This window comes from Pristis pectinata, chromosome 12 (genome assembly GCF_009764475.1).
Source record: "Pristis pectinata isolate sPriPec2 chromosome 12, sPriPec2.1.pri, whole genome shotgun sequence".
Taxonomy (NCBI): domain Eukaryota; kingdom Metazoa; phylum Chordata; class Chondrichthyes; order Rhinopristiformes; family Pristidae; genus Pristis; species Pristis pectinata.
In genome coordinates this window covers 13,993,471-14,010,004 of record NC_067416.1, presented here as the reverse complement: position 1 = coordinate 14,010,004, position 16,534 = coordinate 13,993,471, and the positions used below count along the sequence as shown (strand labels likewise).

General features: G+C 39.3%; 1 protein-coding gene across 2 annotated transcripts in view; it reads right to left on the bottom strand.

Moving 5' to 3' along the window:
• Positions 1-1,977: 1,977 nt before the first annotated feature.
• hspa12a (heat shock protein 12A) overlaps positions 1,978-16,534 on the bottom strand; it is a 78,659-nt gene continuing 64,102 nt past the window's right edge. Inside the window, exons 8-12 of one of the 2 annotated variants that reach the window (XM_052027818.1) lie at positions 14,437-14,523; positions 13,300-13,404; positions 8,220-8,478; positions 6,552-6,655; positions 1,978-3,491 (exon numbers count right to left, since the gene is read on the bottom strand). In XM_052027818.1, coding sequence (XP_051883778.1) covers positions 2,854-3,491; positions 6,552-6,655; positions 8,220-8,478; positions 13,300-13,404; positions 14,437-14,523 — 1,193 coding nt within the window. In that variant the 3' untranslated portion in view covers positions 1,978-2,853. The remainder of the gene's footprint in view (positions 3,492-6,551; positions 6,656-8,219; positions 8,479-13,299; positions 13,405-14,436; positions 14,524-16,534) is intronic. The other variant, XM_052027819.1, reaches the window with a different exon arrangement.

Here is a 16,534-nt window from a genome sequence, read left to right as displayed (position 1 = left end):
GCGATTGGGGTTTGATTCCCGTCGCTGTCTGTAAGGAGTTTGTACGTTCTCCTGTGTCTGCGTGGGTTTCCTCCGGGTGCTCCGGTTTCCTCCCACATTGCAGACGTACGGGTAGGTTAATTTGGGTTTAAAATGGGCGGCGCAGACTGGTTGGGCCGGAAGGACCTGTTACCACGCTGTTAAAAAAATAAATAAATAAATTTAACCCCCTGCATTCTTGCAATATCTCTTTGATGAAAGAAAGATTTGTAGATATGGATAGTGTGCTTTTTATGACCTCAGGGTGTCTTAAGAATTTTTACAAGCAATGAAGAATTTTTGACATAAGTCACTCTGTAAGATAGGAAACACAATAACAACGTGCATAGCAAGCTCTCTCAAAATCTGCGGTGAGATATTGATCAAGTAATTATTGTTTATTGAGAGATAAGTATGAACTTAGATGGGAGGGATAGTTTTTATCTCTTCATAGAATCATAGAAACGTACAGCACAGAAACAGGCCCTTAAGGCCCACCTCATCCATGCCGACCATGATGCCCTTCTTCGCTAATCCTATTTGCCTGCATTAGGCCCAAATCCTTCTTCTGTTTTCCTATCCCAGTGCAACTTTCTGGCTGATCTATGTCCCACTCTATCTGTAAACAACCTTCTTCATTATCTACGACTCCACCAATTTGTGTCATCTGCAGACTTACTAATCATACCCTCTCCAATCTCATCCAAGTCACTTATATAAATTACAAGCAACAAAGGTCCCAGCACTGATCCCTACAGCACACCACATTACAGATTTCCAGTCAGAAAAACATCCATCTACCAGTATCCTATCACCCAGCCGATTTGAGATCCAGGTCACCAACATGCCTCAGATCCCTTGTGCCTTTGTCTGATACCATGTGTCTCCCTCATCTACCTGAGAAGACATACAGAATTCAGTTTAGTGATGTATCGGAGAGACAGCATCCTTGATTGCAGCTATCCCTCAGTACCGTATCGTTATGTCAGCCTAGGTTTTTATCTCCAACTCTGTACCCCAATGCACTTACCATTCCCTTCTTTGAACTGTTGTTGGTCCTACCTTTGGGACACTAGTTGCTAGACTCGGGAATTCCCTTTCTAACCATATCATCACAATCTCATGCCTTATTAATGCCTCCTTTAGAAGCTCTTGGTCCAAAGCCCATACTTTGCTAGAATATCAACTTAATCTGACTATGCTTTTGAAATGGCTTAGAAAATTGTTATTGGCATTGATATTGAATTAATTTATGGCCAGGAATGTTAGTGACTTCTTGTAGTAAGCTTGCTGTATAAAAATTAAGAGCTTTTGTCTATATAACAGGGACTAACAAATAATATTACTGCACCTGAAGCTTGTACAAAGGAATCATTAAAACAAGTAGAAAGAGGTAGTAAGAGAGATTAAAATCAAATCTTGAAACATTTTTGGAATTTATTATTTAGGAAAAAATGTGTGTCAATCTTCTTTCTCTTCATACTCATTCAATATGAAGTACTTTAGCGCCTTTGAAAAAGTATTAATGGCTGACTTTTGATAATGGCCAGATCAAACTCACTATATGCGGAACAACCATAGTAAATATAAATTTGAAATAAAGATATTGATGGGAAGATTGATTATTACTATTATATATGTTTTCTATTTTCCAGGAAGTTCAGCTGTTGAGTACCTAACCTTCCAGATGATGGTGCTGTTGAACTTCAGAGAAGAACTGTAAGATTGACTTTCTCAGACAATTTCAAAATAGTAAGCACAATGACACAGCATCACCTGAACAGGGATCACTATCAATAATTAAGGAGAACTGTTGCCATCCTGTCAATCCCAATGTCAACCAATAAAAACCATCCCAATTTCTTGGATCACAGATGAAGAGCCATTTAGTTGAGGTACCCTAGAAAACAATTACTGCCCAAAAGAGTAAATATTATTCAATAAAGTCAACAATCGGTGTCAGGAATGTGTTACTTTAATTGTGTTTACATCAGGAAGTGCCAAGGGACAAGGCAATCACTGGTGCATTACATTTGGTAGTGTTTATGGAATTCAGCATTTTGTACTAATATTAATTGATAATTTTGTCCACAGTTGAAAAAATGATGCATTTATCAAATCAAGCCAATGTAAGGAAGAATATTAAGGAGAGATTAACATCTTCGGTTCAAAAGTTGAAGGATACATGTGATTATACATGAAGCATAAAGCTGCAATTACAAATCAGACATCCACCATTTTCTTTCTTTGCAACTCAGTGTTGTGACAATAAATGTAACAAAATCAAATATTTTACATTTATACTTTTAATACTTGAAATAAAAGTATGTACAATGCTTTAAATATTGTACTGTATATACAAAAAATAAAAATAAACATTGGTTTGGTTATTTGGGAAAAAATCCTGAACATTCTAGTTTTTGTCCATCTAAATTGACAACAGAATAAGTGCAATATGTATTAAGTTACTGCATGGCCATATCTGTGCTTCATTTCAGCACAGTATATAATAAGGAAGTAAGTACTATCAAGCAGGCTGTGATATATAGTAGCATTCTCCAGGCAACTTTATGCCATTTCTCCTTTTTATTCTTTAAAATCAGAGCAAACTTAATTTACATTGAGTAAGTATAGATATACTTGATCACCTTTCTGCATACATGTGGCATTTAGGGTAAGATTTCTTGGCATTCCAGTGGCATGGTGAAATGATTGGCATTGTTAGACTTTGTTTACAGTGAACTCCCAATCTGAGCTATAATGATGATTTCCAGTTTTAGACATAATCAATAATTCTGAATTAGGGCACAAGAGCTTTTGGGTGACTGTGACATTTTAGTAATTGAGGAAATCAATGCCAGCTTTGACACATTTGGAAGTGGTAATGTCAACAGCCATTGCTTTTATCTCAGTATCTCCAAATTGCATTAAAGTTTGAATCTCTCTTCGTGTTGGCAGTGATGGACAATCAGTTCCTGTCAGGTCAAGCCGAAGAGTGCCACATTTCTTCACACTGGCATCAGTGATGAAGTTAACATTATCATTTTCTGAACAGTAAATATTGATCACTATAATCATTTGGGATGGCTTTGCTGGGGTATAACTGCGTTTGACAGTCTCGCCAAGGGCCACAGACTGGTCAGCTGTGATGAACTTGTCAAACACGTCAGTACACCAGCGAGTGCCATCTTTAACCAGCAACTTCTCAGTGGGGTGCTTGCCTTCCACGAATCGATTTAATACCCCAACTCCATAGGTCAGTGGTGAACGCCGCACTTTAATGATAGTGGGGTCCAACCCAAAAAGCACTGCGCCTTTTAGAATAGTGAGTCCCACATCATGAGGAATTATGACACGGCACTTGTCGGCAAGGTTGGACTGAATGGCCTGCTGAAGTAAAGGAGACTCAGCGAATCCACCCACCAAGAACAGGAACTTTAAACCTGAAACCTCAGGCTTCTGGAAGAGATTAACTGGAGAAAAAAAGTGATGCATCAGAAATACTTCCTCATTAAATACAGTTGAGCTTCTGTATTCAGATTTCTGCATTACATTTTCATTTGACCTTAGATAAGAAAGGCAAACATGATTAATAAATTGGTTTTGGCCAAATGGATTTGTAAAGGAATGCCTTTGTCTCTGTAATGGATCTGAAGATAATACATATAATTGATTAGATTTATTCATTCATTCACTGAGGATTTGCCTGGTCTTTGTTGGTTCCATTGCCTGGAGATTAATTAGGTCAAAGATTACTCAGTGAGAAAGAAATTCACCCTATGAAATATTAATGCATGTGAAGCTACAGAACCAGTGGAATAGACAAACTAATTACCCCTCATTGATTGAAGGGAATCTTTGAAGGGAAAATTTAATATTTCAATATTATCACCTCTAAAATACAAGACATTGTTTGATATGAATGACCTTACATTTAGTTGTGACATGTATGACATGTTTCATGAAGCTATCTCAGAAAAAGCAAGTTGTGAGTGCAGTGTTGGTCTGCTTATGAAAACATTTTTTGTTGTGAATACATCAAATGTTTTAGGATAAATCTCAAAACATAATAATGAGTTAAAATGAATTTCTTACATTTCTGGATAAAACTTTAAATGTATTTTACTATACATCATCCTGTTTTGGAATGTCCCACTGGAATGAAGCTGCTCTGTTATTCCCGCATATAAACAGGAAATGCTGTAACATGCACACAAAGGTCAGTAATCATTTGTAAGACAAAGGTCAGGGTTGAGTATTTATAGTGGGTCTCTCACATCTTTCTTTCCCTGCAGAAGTCTGTTGAACCTATATCCATACGTTGAACATGTATCTCTAGTTGCAAAGTGTATTAGATTAAATACTGGTTATTATTTTGATAGATAACACAAATATGCACGCATTGTATTAGAGTTGAACCTTCTTGGCAAGCCTGTAATGTAATATGAACACTGACTGGAGATTTAAGACCATTTGTGTCTTTCTCAAGGGCATTGAAAATGACTAATGAGAAAAATCATTTTGGAAGGGGGAGAGACTGGAATTTCTTCAAATTCTTGTGAATATTAGAAACATGTAGGCTGTAACACAGCTATACAGTTTCTATAATAGCCTACAATGTTTACATTTTAGGGACTTAGAGGTAAATTTAAAATTTTCATCACCAATTGGAAAATGGGTGGTAGGGGATCAATGTGGAGAGAAAAACCAGGCAGGGCAGAGACATGTCTCCATCGGTCACTGCCCGTACTGTCTCTGCTGACAGATGAAATCTACCATGTATCATGCTTTGCACATTATTGCTCCCTTATCCAGAGAACTTCATGATGACAAGCCGTACATGGATGATATGATTTCCATTCAGTGATATCAAAATTGGATACCACTGTGCGACTGATATTTAAATGATAATGGTGATGCATTTTCATGTCTCTAAACCTTTACCAATTAGATAAAAGGACTTTGTCTGTGTTAGTTAGTTCATAAGCTATATGCATTTGTGTGACCATGCACATTGATCATTAAAATGTCCAAAACAGGTACAGAAGATAATCAAAATGGCTAATGGATAAGATAAGATAAGATATCTTTATTAGTCACATGTACATCGAAACACACAGTGAAATGCATCTTTTGCGTAGAATGTTCTGGGGCAGCCCGCAAGTGTCGCTGCACTTCTGGCGCCAACATAGCATGCCCACAACTTTCTAACCCGTACGTCTTTGGAATGTGGGAAGAAACGGGAGCACCTGGAGGAAACCCATGCAGACATGGGGAGAACTTACAAACTCCTTATAGACAGTGGCCAGAATTGAACCCGAGTTGCTGGCACTGTAAAAGCGTTATGCTAACCACTACACTACCATGCCTGCCCTGGAATGCTGGCTAAGTAAGGTTACTGGGATAAAATTTATATTCCACCTTTACAAAGTCCTGGCTGGATCATAGCTAAAGCTCTGGGCATGAAATATTGGGCTTGGAAAATGATCTCTGGAGCAAGGATATCAGCTGAAGCCGCTGAGAGAACTGAATACAGCAAAGGCTATGGGATTAGACAACATCCCAGTTGCAGTACCGAAGACCAGAACTAGCTAAGATGTTTCAGTCCAGTTACAACATTGGCATCTGCCCAACGATGTGGAAAATTGCCTAGGCATGTTCCTTTCACAAAAATTGGGAGAGATCCAATCCAGCTAATTACTGCCCAATTAGTTAACTCTCAATCATCAGCAAAATATTAGAAGCTGTTGTCAAACATGCTCATCAATAACATTGATGAACACTGATGCATGATTTGCCAAGACCACTCGGCTCATCACAGTTTTGATCCAATAAAGGATCAAAGAGTTGAATTCTAGAGGTCAGTCCAAGTTGCACACCACCTTGACTTGGAGTATATCACTGATCCTTCATAGCAATTGAGTCTTAATCTTGGAACTCCTTACCCAACTGCACTGTGGGAGTACCTTCAGCGGAAGGACTGCCACAGTTCACGAAGGTAGTTCAACACCTCATGGGCAATTGGTAACAGGTAAAAAATGCTGGCTTTGTCAGTGATGCCCAAATAAGAAAACATTGAAGTTAGAAGGTTAGAGGGCAACTTGATTGAACTTCATGATATTAAGGGCAACTGATAGATTAAATGGAGAGAAAAAAACTTCCTTAGTTGGGAAGCCAAAGAAGCATGATTGAAGAACTATAGTTCGACTTTTTGGGAAACGCATCTACGCACTGAGGATAGTGAAATTTTGCAATTCTTCCCCAAATGACAATCAATGATCGGTCAATTGTTAAGTTTAAATCTAATATGTGATTGAAAGATTATTATTCACTAATGATATCGAGGGATATGGGGAAAAGGTGGGTATATGAGGTTATGTCACATGCTCATTGACCGGCAGAACAGGTTTAAGAGGTTAAAAAGCCAACACTTGCTCTCACGTATTTGCATGCATAAATTGCTCTGTTAACTAACTTAATCAAAATTTAATCACATCTAATAACTTTTAGCCCAAAAATAACATTGTACTTACGTAGATGTTGGACAATATGATCAACTGTGGGCTTAAACAAAGCGTTCATTGCATCTGGGTTCATCCTTAGCATCCCTTGGGATGACCACTTTACAAAATTCACACTGTCGGAGTAATTAGAATAGCCATTGAGAGAGTGAGCAGTATGAGGATGAAAGCATCTTAACCCATTCCCCAGTTGCTATGTTCCAATTCTTTGTGAACTAGAAGAGAACTTTGACAGCAAAAAAGATTACGGGAAGGTAAGAAGGGCCATCTCGCCTGTTGCTATCTTATTGGATTGGGAGTAATACGCACTAATGTGCTAAACAGTCCGAGCAAAAGACTCTCTCTAGCCTCTGCTCCTGTACTCCAGTGTTCTTAGTCAAAGCAGAGGGTGAATCATAAATTTCGCAAACCACAGGTGTTTGCTTGGCCTGGACATGGACTTCTCATCTTTTAAGATAACAATCTTGGGAGGCATGAGGCTAAATATATTGAAGCAGACTGGGGTTAGTCTTGTTCTTCATCAGTTAGAATGTTAGTACACGGCATCAAGAGTTATGATTGCTGACAATAGCTTCCAAAGATTGTAACAAAGCAATGTGCCATTCAGTTGTAGGAGGAAGAGGTAATCCCAATAAATTTTATTTTCAGTAAGTGGCATATAGCATTTAAGGGCGTTATAGAAGTGGTTATTAATGAGATCTAACCATAGAAAGCAGAAAGAGATCATTCAATCCATTATGTCCTTGCAATTTCATTGTTCGAGCAATCCAAAGATAATCCCATTGCCCCATTGCTCTTGTAGACTTCAGCCTTTCTCCATTTTAAAGATTTATTCAATTTTCTCTTAAAAGAAGAAATTTCCACTGCTTCCTCCTGCTATATGAAGGATCCAATGACCCTCCCATCCAAATTCCTCACTATGTCACAGAATTTAGTGGGATTAACTTGGGTCTTCTTACTTAAAGAAACTCATGGAATTTCAGTCCCAATTAGCTTGGGGCTTCATTAAAGACATAGAAAGTGAAAACTAATAAAAGAGAATTTAAAAAAAAACAGAAATTCATACAGACAGTCTGAATAATACTATAAATAAAAGTGCAAATAACAATTAAATTGGTGTTAGAGATTGGGATTTATCACATCACTAGTTAGATTGCTGATTCGTGAATATAGCCATGCATCATCTAACTTACACATACTACTTTGCATCACTGAAACAGACATTCTCCTTCAAGCTCTACCATGGGAAGAGATTGCAGAGGAAAAGTTTCAAGTATGTACTCAAAGCCTCCTTGATGAAATGAAACTCCCCACTGATTCCTGGGAATCTCTGACCCATGACTGTTCCAAATGGAGAAGGATCATGCAGGATCACAATGAGAACCTTGAAGCCATCCATCAGAAGCTTACAGAGCTCCTGAGTTAGTGGCAGAAGGAATGGACCAATCACAGAAACTACTCACCCATCCACCCTGCTGGTTATCACCAGAATAGATTGCAAATCCTGCATTTGCCTCGTCATCCTCAGAGCCCACTAAATGAGAATGGAAGTAAATTATCCTCAGTACCAACAGACTGCCTAAGAAGACCTGAAGGGGAAAACTGATGGATGCTGAGGTACTTACAAAACAAACCAACTCTATACAAATTTAAGTATTAAATACTTCTGTCAATTCTCACCTGCTTTTTCTAAGGGCATGTTCCACACTGTGACCTCGGAACTTCTTATAGTAATCGATAAATGAGAAAGGCAAGTTGATGTTTAGTGGATTAGTTCTTCCTGGAGCAGCAGCTCTTTTGCGTGACTCGAATGCTATCATCAAATCCACCCAGGCTGCTGGGCGTTTAATTTTAAATTGTTCGATAAAATCCTCCCCAAAAATTTTACAGAGAAGCTTTTCAAATTCAAAGTCCACTCCTATGGAACCATAAGGACCACCTGGAATTGAAAACAGTGGGTCAACAACAAGATCAACAACTTGCATCAATAGTAAAACTTCAATAATCTGGCATCTTGGGAACTTTAGTGATGCAACGTTGGCAGATTTTCCGAACTATTGGATATTACTCTGATTAATGCCCCAACATACTTGTAATTCACTTTGTTTTTTTAAAGACAGCAGTACAAAAAGGTTTCAAGTGAATCTGGTGAGTATAAAGGGAGCGTGGGAAACACAACTGAGTGAGTTTGAAGGGAGCATGGGAAATGAGGCCCCTGTGTGTTAAATAGGAGTTCAGAGAGCAGAGTGCCTTTAAAGCGAGTGTGGGGAATAGTCTCCCAGTGAGTTTAAAGGCAGTAAGGGAAACAGGGCCCTGGTGTCTTTCAAAGGAGCCCAGGAGACAGATCTCGGTGAACCCGTTGCCAAACCACCAGGATTTCTGAACAATGGGACAGCAGACTATCAGAGTTTTTATACAAAGTCACTTAAGGAGATACGACGACGGGTGTATCAATTGAAGGCAGGCTGCCAATGGCAGAGCAACTATAGAAGGAAAGCATGAGAAATCAGACGTAGGCATGCAGAAATCTCAGAAGGTCATAGGGTTAAGGGTAAGGTGGGGCAAAGCCATGGCAAGTTTTGAAAACAAAGATGAGAATAGCAAAATTGACACATTGTTAGATCAGGAACCAATGTAGCCCAGTAACTTCAGGGACCAATGGATGAACTGTGTGAGTTGTGATGTAAACACTGCACTGCAGACTGCAGGTTGAGCTCAAGTTTATGGAGAGTGGGAAATGGACAGGTTGGTCAGGAATGCATTGAAATGGTCAAGTCGAAAAATCATGGACGAGGGTATCAGCAGAAAATGAGTTGAGGCTGTGTCAAAGATGTGCAATGGTGCAGAAGTGCAATTGGAACAGGAGATGTGATCATGGTCAAAGAGGGCATGACTGTGAATGGCTGGACAAAGGGATGGAGTTGATGGTCTGGATTTAGGGGTTATGGTGGGTACAAAGACAATGGATTCATTCTTTCCAATATTTGGTTAGATGAAATATCTTCTGACTCTGTTCTGGATGTCGGACACGTTATGATAAATTGGTGGTCAGAGTGGTCTAAGCAGGTGGTGGTAAGTTAGTGCTGGATGTCATCATCATTCATATAAAATTCAACATGTTTTTAAGTGAGAATACCAAGGGACAGTTTGTGAAGGAGAAACAGGATGGTGTGAAGAAAAATCTTTGGGGCAATTCCAGATGCACAAAAGCAAAACCATTGCAAGCAGTTGTCTAAGCATAATGGGATAAGAATGGGACCAGGCAAAGGCTAGAAGTCATCTAGTGGAGGAGAATGGGGAGGCCATCCTTGTCAAAAGTTGTTGACAGGTCAAGAAGGAAGAGAAGCTTATAACAACACAATGAAGTGGACAGGATTAAAATCCTAATTGTGTCTTGGAAATAGATCAATGCTATGATACAAATATTTGCTCTGATTTAATGGGCCCAGAAATGCATTGGTGCTGAGTGAAGCAGGATGGACGATCCGTGTGCAACGTTGCAATGACGATTGCAGTCAGTGGGACACTGCAGTAAAATTCAGCAGCACTCGAGGCCCAAGGTGTCAGGCACTATTGACATGCCTCTGTACACATTCCCTCACCATTGTGGAGCACACAAAGGGAAAGTCTCAGGCACATCCAGAACTGGGGCTGGGTCTGCCGTAAGAGGGAAGAGACGGCTACAGTTGGGTGTGAGGATTATGTCAGGGCTTCATTTGGTCTTCAGGAGTTTTGGTCGAGAAGAGGGTTGGTTTAGGCCTTCAGTCAGAGGTGGAGTCAGAGGGACGGAAGTCGAGTTAGGACCTTGGTTGGTGATCAGAAAGATGGAGCCCAGAGCTTAGCAGTGATCAGGAGCTTGAGAGGGGTTGCAGTAGGAGTGGTCATGACCAGTCAAGGGCAATTAGGGGTTTTGGAGGGCGATTTTGATGTTGAGTTTAAAGTCAGGGGTGAACGGGAAATAGTGGGAGCAGAGCTCAGAGGATGCAAGGAGTTGGAAGTCAGAGTCAGCATGTGATTGAGGAGTCAGGACCAAAGTCAAGTGAGGGGGTAAATTGGAGAGTGAGATTAGTGGGTGATTGTTGGTCCTGTTATAGTGAGGGGCCCAAATAAGAGCAGGGAAGTAAGGGAAGCTGCCTGTGTGGGGTTTACAGCCAATGGGTTGGGACCTGTTCAGGAAGCAACACAATTAAAACATGGGGGTCACAAGAATGGCCATTCACAGGTCACCTCAGAACAATGTGTCCTAATTTCCCAGACACAACACTAAGGGAGGATGAAGAATTACCTAAATCCATGTATATCTGTGGAAATCACATCTCTGGCACAAGCCAGATTCATGTCTGGAAGTGCCCAGTTAAATTTCTGGATTGGCACAATTTAGCAAAGAAATCATTGCAATCCTGTTGCACTCTGGAAATAGTGCTGCAAAACACATCACTGTGGGTTTGAATTTCTTAGCCATGACTATTACTTCAGCACTGTTTACTAAAAGCCCTCTTAATAATCACTTTAAGGCTTCTGAAACAACATAATTACACTTTGAATACTTTTCTACAGAATACATTTCTGGTCCTGATGGTGAATGGCTTACATTTCTCTCTGCTGTTGGATTTAAGGATCCCATGGGTAACCTAGACAATTTACTCCTTCAAATCATAATGTAAACCAATTGATACAGGCAAAGGTGCTTCTCCATTGTTGTTTTGTTCCAAACACAGGCGGGTCAGAAACAACCATTTGTTCAGTAAATAGCATGGCTCATCACTTATTTTTCTGGCTAAACCCATCAATCAAAATAGGACTTCTGTTCATCTCAAATTTGGTCAAGGCACTTGCTGAGAGCAAGGGTTCAGGAAATGGCATTTGGTTTGGGAGCATATCAGGCCAGTTGTGGACAGCATGTGCCTATCACTGGTAACAAGCCACTGAGCTAATTTTCACAGCTGGGTCTTTATTGGGAAACTGAACACACAGTTAGCAGTCAGCTTACTGCTCAAGAGAGAGTAGAATGTTCAGCAACTCCTTTACAGCCTCATCAAATCATAGAGTCATAGAGTAATACAGCACAGAAAAAGGCCCTTCAGCTCAACTCATCCAGCAGATTATTTTGGGTGGGGGGAGCGGTCGGGAAGGAATGGAAAGGAATTTTTACTCATTTGTAAGGATCTAGGACACCAGTGCCTTGGAAAAATGGGATTGCTGCTCTTCGTACCCTATTCCCACCAACACTCAAATCACCACCTGGAAACAAATTTGGGATTCCTCTGGGCAACGTTGGTGTGCAGTGGAACCAAGTGTAGAGTGCAAGTTGACCAAGAGCATTTCTAGCATTTGCCATTTTACTTTATATGGAGCTGAGACGTAGGGCTACCACGATCTAACTGAGAGCAACAAACAAACAAAGCGCTAGAGGAACTCAGCAGGCCAGGCAGCACCCATGGATGGAAGTGGACAGCCGACGCCCCAATGTTATGGGTTGAGGAGTCGCAGTTGGGGGTGGGGGAGGGAAGGAGGATGAGGTTAGTGGTCGGGTATGTGTTGATAGCAGACAATAACTCGATGAGAAGGTGGAGAATTGAGGCTGCTCAGTTTTTGGAAGTTCCTCTGGCCCCACAAAAATTGTTCCATAACAATGTTCCTTTTCCAAATTTGGGGCAGTCACCTTTTAAGACAACAGATTAGTGCACCTTACACTTGGTTCCACTGCACACCAATGTTGCCCAGAGGAATCCCAAAATTGTTTCCAGGTGGTGATCTGAATGTTCATGGGAATAGGATACGAAGAGCAGCAATCCCATTTTTCCAAGGCACTGGTGTCCTAGATCCTTAAAAATGAGAAAAGGTTCCCTTCTATTCCTTTCCCCCCCAAATAATCTCCTTGTCCTTTCCTGGAGGACTGACCCCAGTGTTAGTAGTTGTCCAGTGCCATACCTAAGATGCCACTCATCAGGCATGAGCCTTTACAGATTTTGGGAAGTTTATGTGGTCCTTATGGATGAATTTAATCTTTTTTTTCCAAAAGCGCATTTTATTAAATAATATATACAGTTGGGATGTGTCTTTCTCTACATTAGTTATACCATCATTTCCATACACTCTCTTACAAGGGGCCAATGCCACTCTTGTTTCCTCCTTAAAAAATGCATCCATGGAGCGCTTGACAGGTTGTTGCTCAGGCCCCAGTCCTTCAATGTCCAGTGAGGCAGGACTCTATACTGTGGTCCTTCCTTACAGAGCCTCAGCAGTGGCTGCACTGAGCTCAGTGCATTCTCTTTTTCTTTATTCACACGTTGCATTGTTTGGTAGGGATTCACTGGTTGGCAAATGCAGAGCCATACCTTAGTGAAATGTCACTAGTAAAATTGTTTTGGTTGCCAAAACCACCACTCTTACTACTGTCGCCTTGTCTGAGGTCAGAGTACTCAGCAGAGTGGAAGTAAGCTTCCAGGAGATTAATTTTGGCAGGTGGATACATAGAACCCCTGTAGAAACATTAACCTTCTGCAGATGTTCCACCAATGTTACAGCACTGTTTTGGAAGAACCTTTAACAAATTCACCTCCAAGGATACAAGTGGGAATCAGCATGATCTGAAAATGTTTCAAAATACAAACTAAGCTTTCATTATAACCAGGACACATCAAGAGTAGGTATAAAAAGCTCGACTAAAATTTCCCTGTGTTGGGCTTTACCTGAGCAATTGCAATGTTTCTCTTTCATATGCAGAACATTATGTAACACCAAATAGCAATGCTTTTACCTGAAGCTTTATAGAGTTCTTTCAGGTGTCCTTCGGGTAGTTTAACCTCATGGACAGTGAGATCCACAGTACCTCCTCCGCAATCCACCACAAGATAGCGATCACCTAACAAAACAAACACACTCATAAAAGACTTCACAATAATTTCAATTTGTCAATGCATGTGCAATGTAACAACATTACTAAATTGTTCACACATGGCCTTTTAAATGCACATTGTAGTTCTGTATCTGCTTATTTCAAACTAGAGTTTAACTGTGCATTGCCTTTCAACAAAAATTCTTTAAATGTAATTGTTCAGAAAGACCACACAAGCTTGCCATTTTGTATTTTAAATTATTACAAATTAAATAGCCATTTTCTTGCACTAAAGAGTCACCCAGTTCTGCACTGATCCTTAAGAATCATAAAGGTTCAAATACCTCCACATTGCATTTAGTACATAGGTTAGTGACTTCTTGCCAAATTCCTGCCAGCATTATTTAAATTGCAATCTTGTTAAGAGCTCAGAAAGGAATCTGTTGTAAACACAACTTAAAACACACACAGCCAAAATTCAAGTCCCTTTGCATTACTATTCACAGTATTAATGGCAATTAATTTAAGCGTGCCATATTATCTAAATTGTGCTTTTGCCTTTTCTTCCTGTATGTACTTCTGGCAGAGGCTGTAACTCAGCACACAAATATTTACAGAAACATTTGTAGTTAACTAAAGAAGCTCTATGTACTTAATGGAAGCTATTGTATAAAACATATTAGGTATGTAAAATATTACAGTATTACGGCATATTAATTATTAAATTTTATGACAAAAATATATGGTGTGGAAACCATTTTAAACTAATTTCTAAAAAGTTATTGTGGAAATGTGAACTTTCATTTAAGGAATTAAAATTGTTAAAGATAAATGAAAGAGATGCAGTGAAGCAAGGTGCAAAAGCAGCACAACCATGTGAAGCCAGTTACACATTGCAGTGAAGTGATGGCAGCCCTTTATCTTTGACCTCTCTTCCTTCTGTGATTTGTATCACAATGTATCACGGAAACAGAATATGCAGCATTAAACAAAAACAGCACCATTGCCGGCAACATGAAAATCAGCAAGAGCCAAGAATGGCAGGAAAGAAGACACTACCTTGCTCCAATTCTGACCAGATTTCTCCTATGACATTTTCCACCAAAAAGGTGCGACTCTGTCGATTACGGCGTGTGTATTCTTTAGCTAGTTGTTAATAGAGAGAAAATAACTGAGCGTAATACAGAAAGAAACAGAACTGTTGTCAACCTCCAACAATTTAGTTACGTAAGAAGGGTTTGATTAGAATGTAGGCATTTAATGAAATAAGGAAGCTGGGATTGCATGGATTTTTTTCAGCTGGTAAACTTTTGAATGGTGTTAAGGAAGCCACGGGATGTGAGTTTTCATGTTTGTAATAATGGCTCTAAATATCAAAACACAAGCTATACGTATATGAAATTCCTTTCCAACTATTTTAATGGAGTGAGTTGTTTAGTTTAAGTGAATTAGAAAAAATAGTGGGCCAAGGAATGTCATAAAATCTGATGGGTTTTACCTAATACATGCAGTAGCTTCTATGTTTATTTAAGGTTGACATTTAAGAAAAATAATACAATAAGATAATTTCCTCCCCTAAAATTTATTTTTCTTAAACTAATTTAAAGTATGGAAAGAAATTCTGCCATATTCTAAATGATTCAATCAAAAATATATCTTTACTATCCTCAAGGATTCAGTTTGTCATACAATTGTGTTTAATTTTCTCGGTCAGGTTACACTTATCTTGTGAAATTGGAAAATAACTGACTTAACATTTACCTCATTAAAGAACACAAAGTATTTATATGCAAATATGCAAACTAATGCACTACTGACATAAATTAGCTTCCTTGAAAAACAGCTTGGCTTGCATTACTTTTGAAGGGCCTAATTTATTTACATTAATTGTGCTGGAGAATTTAAGTGTTGTTTCTATTCAAAGTGCTGAAAGACCTGGCCTTGGTTTTAGTTTGTTTCTATAATCTGGGTCACATAGAGATATGATCTTGTCTCAGCAAAGCACAATTAATAAAATAAATGGTTATTATTTTCTCCTTTTTTGCTTGGCTTAATTTTGTAGCTAAAAGGGAATGACTAGAACTACACAAGTTTTGAATTTTATGGGAATTGCCTAGAGAAAGATTTTATTTAGTTCGGACTAATTCTACTGTGAAAACCACGTACAGGTACTGTATTCAACAAAACCTTCCTGGCTGCAAGAAATAGAGAAGTAGCAACAGTAAAATGCAGCATGCAGATAAAAAAAAACAGAACATAATGATGAAGAAATGAATCTGTAATATTTCTTATGGATGTTATCATGATGATGATGGCTGTTAACTACTTTAGCTACTATCTCTCATCAAGAAATCTCAAGACATTAGTGCAATTGGGCATTCTGAGGGCACACTGAGGTATTATATTATCACGTTCTTCTATTTGATCCAATTTTACTCTGAAAATACAAACGTACATTGGGTTAAGATCTTACCTGCATTAGCATTGAACAACCTTTTCTTCCCCTAACTTTATGTCTGAGTCTGGTTAGAATCAGTAAGTTTTCTGAGAATGGGAATGGGGGCATCAAAGGACCTGGTTCTGTCTTCAATGTTCACATACATCTGCAACCTCTTTATAGAGCAAGGGCCACTCACTAAGGCTTCTTCAATAGAATCTCCCAAACTCATCATCTCCATCACCTAGAAGGGCAAGGGCAGCAGACATTTGGGAGCACCACCACCTGTAACTTCACACGTTAATCGGACTTGGAAATATGTCTCATTATCCCTGGGTCTTAATCCTGGAACTTCCTACCAAACCATCCTGTGGGAGTACTTTCACCACATAGACTGATGTGGTTCAAGAAGGCAGCTCACCACCACCTGCTCAAGAGCAATTAGGCAGGGGAATTGGATGCTGGTGTCAGCCATGAATTAATTTAAAAAAGAACTATCAAGAGTTGGTCATAGTCGTTTCTTTTCCCCATCCAAGTTACACTGCAATTAACTTTCCCTACTCCCTTTTGTTCTTCCTGAGACTGAAGATCAAATCTATGAACACCCTCTTCAATGGACCTTGAAATCACATGAAGGGAAAGAGATTTTGCATTAAATTTGAAGAAAATTGGCAACTGCTTGATCTTACTGTCAGATGAGTTGAATTAAAATGAAAAGTT